The following is a 9,926-nucleotide window of genomic DNA, read 5'->3' as shown; positions in this document are numbered from 1 at the left end:
GCTTTTACAGCCTTCGGCTTTGCTTCCCTCTGGTGGCTCCCCAGGTTCCACCTGAGCTGCATGATTCATTTATAGCTGCAATTGATAAGGGAAGTATTAGAACAATGCCCAATAGAAGTATGTCAGCTGCTCCTTACCCTACTCCTGGAGCACTATTAATAGGTGATGCTTTCAACATGCGTCATCCTTTAACTGGTGGAGGAATGACTGGAGCCCTGTATAAGGTGTTTTGTGCATCTCCTGATCAAGCAAGGAAGGAAATGCGTGAAGCATGTTTTGATTATTTGAGCCTTGGAGGTGTGTGTTCAACAGGACCAGTGGCTTTACTCTCTGGTCTAAATCCTAGCCCATTGAGCTTGATACTCCATTTCTTTGCTATAGCCATATATGGTGTTGGCCGTCTCTTGCTACCATTTCCTTCCCCTAAGAGCCTGTGGATAGCAGCTAGATTATTTTTGGGTGCATCGGCTATCATTTTTCCCTTCTTTCTCTCACATGGGCTTGTCCCCTCTCTCTCCTCCGTTTGATTTCAAAATCCATTATTTTTATTTATTTTCTCCAAACCACTTTCCTTATTTCCCCCATCTTTCATTTTGATTTCAAATATATTTTTATTATTTCTTTCTTTATTTTTCTTTCACATTATTTTTTAATCTTTTTCAAATTCCATTCATACCATATAGCTTTGCACACCAAACCATCTTTTATTCATCTCAGGGATCAACCCCGATCACAATTTTAACAAAAAAAAAAAAAAAAAAAACAACCACAACAACACCAACCACAACACCACAAGATTTGTTTTCTTTTCTGCAGACGGCCACCCACCGATCTCACTTTTTCGCCTATTCCGCCGGTCTTTTCTTCTTGCCTCCGTCCTGGGCGGCCCTTGACGGTGTTGCCTCCATGTTTCCCACTCCACTGGGCACGATCACTCCACCCTGCTCCTCCACTACAGCATATGGCGGACCTCCAAATCGGAACATAACGGTGGCCTTCCGCTTCAGCTCCTTATTTTCCGCCTTTAGCATACTTATCTCTGCTCGCGCATCCTTATACATGCGTTGGAGCAGAGCCAGTTGGGCGTTTAACTGCTGCACCTCATTTGTCCTACTCTGCAGCCGGTGCGACAAGTTTGTGACCGCAGTCATAGTTTCAACACAGGACTTCAATGTATACTGATTAGCTTCAATATCCGTTTGCACTGCCATTTTTTGCTCCACCGACCGCATCGGAAAGTTCAACGGAGCAAAACCAGAGGTGTTTGGTTGAGGTTCACAGGCCACCGCACCAGTTATCTCTCTTGTTGACTCGTTGAGGTCGGGAAAGAGAGTGAGCAGACCACGGGAAGAAGAGGCTATGTTCTGGGTAGCTGAACGGGAAGAAGAAGCCATGTTTTTGGGTTGCTGAGTGTTTCAGAGAAGGGTTGGTTACAGAATGTTACAGAGAACGAAGAGGTTTCAACTGGTTTGTTATGCTTCCAAGCCTCAGACTTCGCTTTGGTTTATAAAGACAGAGACGACGAGGCCGACACGCGCTCTGTCAATCACGTGCATCGCCGCGTGTCAGGCGCCCCTTTTGATGGCTCGACGCTTTCTGTCGGGCACGTCTTTTGATGAAGTGGGCGCGCCTTTTGATGGCACGTCTTTTTATGGATTGGGCACGCCTTTTTATGGCACACCTTTTTATGGATTAGGCACGCCTTTTGAAAGATTGGGCACACCTTTTGAGGGTGCGACTTTTTAGGGGTCCGACAAGACTCTGTAAACTGTCCCGACATTGATTCCGGTTAGCTCCTTCATGGGTCCGACAAGACTCTGTAAACTGTCCCGACATTGATTCCGGTTAGCTCCTTCATGGGTCCGACAAGACTCTGTAAACTGTCCCGACATTGATTCCGGTTAGTTTCTACAAGGGTCCAGCAAGACTCCGTAAACTGTCACCACAACTGTCACAACATTGTCTGCTACAACGGTCCGACATGACCCCATAAACTGTCTTCTACATCGGTCTGACACCGCCATCCAGTGTCCTCTACACCGTTATGACACCACCATACAGTGTCCTCTACATGGTTATGACACCCCTATACAGTGTCCTCTACAACGTTATGACACCACCATCCAGTGTCTTCACCAATGGTCTGACACGACCATACAGTGTCTCTTATCCTCTTTTATTTTTATATATTTTCTTATTTTGTTACTCTCTCCAAACTCAAGTTGGTTAGTTCCTATCCCCCTTGAGTTTGCGGGGGGCTGTTAAAATCCACCTACTCTCCACCTACTTCACCCACTTAAACCTACTCCACTAAACCTAACCCACTACACCACTACCACCTCACCTACTCCACTAAACCTAACCCACTACACCACTACCACCTCCACTTCACCTACTCCTTACCTACTACACACTCACCCTCTTCTATATATAGGAATCATGAATCATTGTAATAGATATCAATATAAATCAATCAATAATACAATTCTCTATTTCTCTTTATACATTAAATATTTCTCTTTATACATTAAATTTCTACAGATTTGCACAACACTTTCCATATTATATGCTCAGTTGCTTTCCACTTGGTATGAGGCATAATATTGAGTTTTCAGTTCTACTAAGTTTGCACAGTGTGTTTCTCACATCTAGTAAATATTATCTCTACTTTTCTGACTCCTGTATGCACACTAGCTGTGAGTATTTAATTCCAAAAGCATACATTTTGAAAACAAATAACCAAAAAAAAAGAAGCTGAAAGTATTCAATAACATTCAATATCTATACTACATAATCTGTTACCTGCCTTTAGTCATGCCAGTCATTTGATTTCTAGTCAATGGATAGGTACACATCGGATGAACGAAAAGCAGTTGTATCACTAACTGTTGAAGAACAAATGGGTTCTGGGGAGTTCTTCTGCTTGCTTAATGAACGCCAGGCATCAATACTTGCCAATTGCTCTGGATCTGCACTTGGAAGTGGTTGTTGATCAAGCATTTCCAAAATCTTGTGTGCTTTACCGAGAAGAACAATTGCGTGGCGAACACTTTCTTCCCTTTCTTCAATGGTGCTGCGATGGCAATCCATGGGTATAACTCTTGGCAAGTTGGTGAGACAAGCACCTAATATGTCAGCTATCATGTTAGACAACCTCTCAAATAATCTCTCGCTACTGTCGTTGTAGTCTCCCATTTCATAATCCAACAGAATTGTTTGACATATTCTGTACATGGAATTCGCAGCCAGCACCTTGATGGGCCAATGAGAAGGGCTTTCCCTTAGACATACATAAACATCTTTCTTTCTGAATTCCAAGAACCTGTTCTTTGCAATATCAGCAAGCTCTTTGAGTACCTTTTCTGGGTTTTTTTCTTGGAGAGCGATCTTGTGGAGATCCACATCTAGCCATTTGTGATAAAGATCGATTCCTAACCACACAATTTCCGCTGCCTTCCTAATGTTTATAAATTCTCCTTCGGCATTCAAGTTATTCTCTACAAATCTGGCATAAATGAGGCCTTCGTTGACGCTCCTTATCAACTGTTTAATCGAATGATGGTCAATATTGGGGAGTGCAATTGCAATACTCGTTAGTGTCACCACTGGAAGAGCCCAACAATTGGGAGGTTCTTCGGCATCCAGAGAAGCAATTCGGTCATTGTCAAACTCACTCACTCCCTTCAATTCTTGCGAAGAGGTTGATTTCGCCAGAAGTTGTATGAGAAATTTTGGATGCCTCTTTTTCCCCATCAAAATCCAATGGCTAACATCACAATTGTTTTCCATCATCAGATCCACCAATTCTTCCTCTCCTTCAAGGTACAAAACAAAACGGCGGAGGTCTAGCTCTGAACCGGGCTGTGACTCAGATCCCGAGTCATTGTTTCCAACAGTATTGCTGTGTTGCAGAAACCACGTCAGTTTCTTGCAGCTACGATAGCTTATCAGAAACCAACTCATAAAGTAAATGGAAACGAGACTGACCAATTTGCTCGCCAACACTATTCCGGTCTGCATTCCAATACACAAGTCCAGAATCAGATTTTTCACATCATGGGTAAGTTTTCTTCCATACTGGCCACAGATTTGTAAAGCTAATGGGCACTCTTTCCACTCTACCAATATCTGAATCCAGTACTTTTCCACTTGAAATGTGGGTTTACACGCCTTGTTTGCTTTCTTAGGGCACCTGAAATTGATAGCAGTGAACCATCTAAAAGCAGGGGCAATCGTTCCTGCAATCACTGCAACAATTTGGGTTACAAGAACCAAAGTAGTCGACCACATATAGTCAGACTCACCACTGCAAAATTTGATAGACCAAGGCATGAAATAAGATCGAAGCGTGGCTTCTGCTAAAGTCATGGCAGCTAAAAGACATAACGCCCCTGAGGCAGTGCACGTCGCAGACCGCCCTATCACAAACTGTGGGCTGCAGGTATGTGCCATCATCCAAAATCTCGTAAGATCATTTCTCAGTTTCTTAGCACTAGCACTACATTTCACATCATTTTCTGAACATTCTTGCAGAGCTATTTTGTGTTTTTTATTATATTTCAGATCAAAATATTTCTTAGTAGTTGGAACTGTCAAAGCTGTAGAACTCATAGTTGCAAGCAAAACAAGCATGAGAAACATAATCAGAGCATGTTCTTTCCAAAAAACATAGATTACCCCAGTATCCAATTGGATGCAGATGTTGACAATTGCAGTGATGACAAGGATTCCCAAAGCAACGATGTTCATGAGGATTTCTTTGTTCTTCATGTTTCCAAGAGAAGGAATTGAATTACCCATTACAGTACAGATCAAGGCGGAGCTACTGAGTTTGGCAAGCTGGTCCTGGCGGCGGGGCATGGAGGTGTTGAGGTCAACTGAGAGTTTGATAGCTATGGCTATGAGGGTCAGAGTGGTGGCGTTGAGAGAGAAGTATTTTGATGGAAACCATAACTTCTGGTGGCGAAAACCGTAGAAGGCATCGACGGCCATGGCAATTGCACAGGTGGCAGATGCTGTAGCTATGTAGATGCCGATCAACGGCATCGGCTGGCTGAATTTTGAGTTATTCAGGTTGCCATCGACGGTGCAGCCGACCCCAGCCATCTTCTTCTTTCTTATTCTCTATCTGTTTTCAAAGTGATCATTAGCAGGAAGGAGGTTGTGGACTTGTGGGGGTAGTTGATCAGCCATGGTTGGTTGAAATTTTGGTCTTGTTTGATTTCTTTTTCAGAAAAATTTTTGGAAAAAATTTTATACAAACAAATTTTTAAGTGTAATCAAATTAAATAATTTTTTTTAAAAAAAATTTCAAATTTTTATTTGGTTACATATTTTCTAAAATCACTCTCTTTCTCATACACATCAAATCAATCACTTTTTTTAAAACTTTCTCTCCAAAATAATTTTTCAAAACCATTTTTTAAAAAAAGCAAACCAAACAAGTTTCATACTTTTTATCTCAAAAATTACTCTACAAACACAAACTAAACATATTTGTGTCCCAATAATTTTACTAAAATGTTATGACTTCATTCTTATTAATTCATAATTTATTTGAATGTATTTATGTAATAAAAATTAAATTAATAAAATATAAAATATATAAATAAAATAAATTCGAATTGATAATTTATTTTTTAAAATAAATTTTGAATTAATAAAAATAAATTTATAATTTTTTAAATAAATTTTGAGTTAATAAAGATAGATATGTAGTGGTGTAATTTCACATGCGCTGAACACTCGCAATATGAAATAATGTGTATCTCAGTGTGTGGGTGAGTCCGACAGTGGGTTCCACCTCTTCTGAGTATTATGCTTTTTTTTTTTTTTTTTTTTTAATTAACTTAAAGGTACTAGTTGTGGTTGTGGTGTCGCCCTTGCTATTAATCCCCGCTTAGTGTAATTGTTAAAATAAATTACTATAAATTATAATTTAAAAAATTATTGTTTATGATTTTAATTAAAAAGTTATTAATTTATTTGACGTAATTATTTGATTATAAATTTAAATTGATAAGTAATATTTGTTAAATAAAGTGTGAAATAACTTTGTGAATTAATTTTTATTTTTTATTATTTACTATTTGTTTATATTTCTCATAAATAATAATAATAATAATAATAATAATTCATAATCCATTTGAGTATTTTTCTATTTTTTTTAAATGTAAGAATATAACTTTAAATTAACATGTCCATAGCAGAAGTTGAAGTAAAAGATGACCAATTTTTTAGAATCAACATTTTAAAATTAAAATAAATTATTAAAATAAAAAATTATTTAAAATAACTTTTCTAAAACTAAAATTTATAAGTGAAAAATGCTTGGGAGCACTAATTAGTGCTCCCACTAATTAGGTGGCAGTGGGTCCCGCCATTAATGATGTGATGTTTTGATCTTGGAGTTGTATTTTTTATTTTTTTTTATTTTTTTAATGCATTAGTGCTATTAATGGTGATGTTTTTAATGGGATGAATCATTATTGTTTATAAGTAAGTTACACCAAACACCGCCGGCCACTACAGGATCAGAGTTGCGAGGGCTGACGCGTGTAATGCCAACAGATATTACTTATACGAGTAAATTATAAATGTATTTCTTAAAATTTAATTAAAATATGAATTATTTTTTATGATTTTAAAAATTATATTTCACTTTTATGATTTCTAATTTCATATTAAATTATTTTTTATTAATAAATGATCAAGTCAATTAATACTTTTTAATAATATTATAAATATATTTTAATTAATAATTTAGGTAATTTTATTATTGTGTAGAAAAGAAATTATAAATTTTATTTTTTTAATTAATTTTGTTAAATAAAAAATTCTAACAGTGAGATATTTATAATTTTTTAAACTACAAAAATAATTTATATTTTAAATAAATTTTATGAAGTATATTTGCAATTTAACCTACTTATATTTATTTTACCTAAGGTATGCCACTGGCCGCATATGACAAATTATAAATAGATAGAATAGTCACCAAATAATATAAGAATATTTTTTGGTACAATTTTGACATAGAAAAGTATTATACCAAACGCATGAATGGACTTGTACCATACACGTAGCGGTGGCAGCTGCTGTAGCTATGTAGATGCCGATCAATCACGATTTTATAGAGCGTTTTTTTTTTAAGTTTTTTAAAGTGGTGTATTGTGTGGTTGAGATTTAATGTTGAAAAATTGATGTGACTTGTCATTAAATCTCAACTACATAATGTATCACTTTAAAAAACTTTAAGAAAAAAAAACTCTGAAAGATCCTTACTCCCTATCAATGGCATCGGCTGGCTGAATTTTGAGTTATACAGGTTGCCATGGACGGTGCAGCCGAGCCCAACCAACTTCTTCTATCTTCTTCTCTCTCTGTTTTCAAAGTAATCTTTAGCAGGAAGGAGGTTGTGGACTTGTGGGGGTAGTTCATCAGCCATGGGGTATTAAAATTTTTCCATAATTTTACGGTTAGAAAAAAAAAATTAACTTATTGATTTATTTAAATCAAATTGTTTTTGTATTTTTTTATGTTTTTTTTTTTAAATTCAAAAAAATCAGAATTTGGGTTGCGTTTGGTACAGCTTTTGAATCATGATTCTACCTTTTAATTTGAGTGCGATGTTTGTTTACAGTTTTCAAAAATCATTTCCACACCTGCATTTAAAAATTCGTATATCCGGATGTCTCCTTGGACGTCCAGCCAGTCGTTATGCCGGTTGACCAGAACAGTAAAATTTATTTTATTTTATTTATTATTATTATTTTTTTGCAATTGACACATTAATTTTTATATATTGGAAAAAAATATTTTTTGAATTTTTTAAAATTTTTTATGAGCTTTAATAGAATTTTGTGTTGTGTATTTGGTTATGAGTTGTAAGTTTTTATATCAAATATTGTATACCACATCAAAAATTTCCCACTCAATTGAAAACTCTTTTTAAAACTCTTTCATCAAACAAATTTTCTATACTCAAATCATAATTCCAAAACTCACAAATTCAAAATACAACTCTTACTCTCAAATCATATTTAGAAGACTCTACCAAACGTAATCTTGATTTTTTTTTTTCTACTTTCCAAATATGTTGTGTCCCAATAATATTATCAAAAATGTTATGGATTTACCATTATTCACTCAAAATTTACCCGAATGTATTTATTTTATAAAAATTAAATTGATAAATTGTAGAATTCATAAATAAAATAAATTTAAATTAATAATTCTTTTACTTAATAAATTTTAAATTAATAAAGATAGGTTTATAGTGTTAATTTAATTACAATGCGCAGAACACTCGCAATATGAAATAATGCGTATTCCGGTGTGTGGGTGAGTCTTCATGTGAGAAGACTTAAAATAGTCTAGTTATTTTTTATTTTATTTTTATTATTGTAACTTGATTTTTTTAGTCTTGCTTGGCTTTTTTGATTTTTTGATTTTTATGAGAGAAAGAATATAATTATTGTGGTTTAGATGTGACATTTTATCTTATTAATTTAAATAGTCAATTTTATTTTATTTTTTTTGTGATTTTTTAACCAAAAATCTATTGCCAAACAGAGCTTCAACAGTGGGTTCCATCTCTTCTAAGTATTATTATTATTATTTTTTTTTAATTTCATTTTTTAACCCTTTAATACTAGTGGTGGTTGTGGTGTCACAGGTGTGGCCCTTGCTATTAATATGTTGCAACTATAGGAAGATTGACATTTCTGCTGCAACATCCTTTGATTTCCCAATTATTATTTATTCATCAGAGTTGCGAGGGCTGACGCATGTGATGCCATCAGATATTACTTATATTTATTGGAGAAGTTTAGTCAAAATCTCCCTATTAGATTATTATTCGGTAAAAATAACATCTCAATTTATTTTATTTCATAAATTACTTAAGAAGAAAATACATAATTAAGTAAGGATAAAATAAAATATCTTTTTTTTCTTAAACAGTAGGGAAAATTGGCCTAAGGTCCCTTCCCAACTTTTGATAGAAGGAGAGGTATACAATAATATGTTTTGATAGCTAAGGTCTCTCAACTTTATTTTACGTAATAAAATACCTAATTTACCCTTCGTTATAACATAAGATCATTTGGATTTTGGCAACTGAATATTCTATTGCTGACTTCACGGTGGAGATTTTGGAAACTGATTTCGCGGTGGAGATTTTGTTAGAGATTTCATAGGGATTTCGCAAGTGTTACAGTAGAGTTGACGATAGAGATTACAACGATTGTGTAGGTGTTATAGTGTGTTGATCGCGTAGGTTTTTCAGTGGAGTTGGATCAGATATGGTTTCAATAGAGATTCCACATGAATTTTTTATTTTTGTTTTGAATTTTATGTAAGGATTCTGATTTCATATTAGTTTTTCAAGTGTATTTTTGCATTAAGTTTTTGTTTTCAGTTTTGATCAATTTAAAAGAGAGGCTAGCTCAGTGAAGTTATTTATGATTTTTGGAATTAATTTTTCATTTGCTGTTATTAATCAATTTTAGACAAAGGCCAGCTTGATAGAGTTGATTTTTATTTTTGGAATTAACTTTTCATTCTCTGTTTTTTTGATCAATTTCAATGTATGGTTGATTTTGATGTTTAGAGTTCATTTTTCATGCTCTGTTTTTCATCAACATGCTGATCAAAGTTCATTTTTCGTGTTCTGTTTTTCATCAACATGCGGATCAATGATAAGTTTTGTTCTCTATTTTTTCAAATCAGAGAAATTTGTTTAAACCAGAGAAATTTCATTCTCTGCACTTTTGTTGGTATAGTCCAGAGAAAATTGTAAGTTTGTTATTATAGTCCAACGAAAATGACAGAGAAAATTATAAGTTCATATGAACATATTGTTAGAAGTTTCTAATCCAGATAGAATCTGAGAAAGTGAATGTAAGTTCTTAAATTTCTCTAAA

At 34.7% G+C, this 9,926-nt stretch overlaps 1 protein-coding gene across 1 annotated transcript; it reads right to left on the bottom strand.

Moving 5' to 3' along the window:
• Positions 1-2,832: 2,832 nt before the first annotated feature.
• LOC114293305 (uncharacterized) lies at positions 2,833-5,106 on the bottom strand. The gene has a single exon (XM_028237342.2). The coding sequence runs from the start codon at positions 5,104-5,106 to the stop codon at positions 2,833-2,835; it is 2,274 nt and encodes a 757-aa protein (XP_028093143.2).
• Between the last annotated feature and the right edge of the window lie 4,820 nt (positions 5,107-9,926).

This window comes from Camellia sinensis, chromosome 13, assembly GCF_055761805.1.
Source record: "Camellia sinensis isolate YWXY chromosome 13, ASM5576180v1, whole genome shotgun sequence".
Lineage (NCBI taxonomy): Eukaryota > Viridiplantae > Streptophyta > Magnoliopsida > Ericales > Theaceae > Camellia > Camellia sinensis.
Note: the sequence above shows the minus strand (reverse complement) of the source record. Positions and strands in the feature narration are given on the sequence as shown.

Bases quoted from the DNA above. Each gene is read 5' to 3' on its own strand.
- LOC114293305 (XM_028237342.2), bottom strand. From the start codon at position 5,106: ATGGCTGGGGTCGGCTGCACCGTCGATGGCAACCTGAATAACTCAAAA.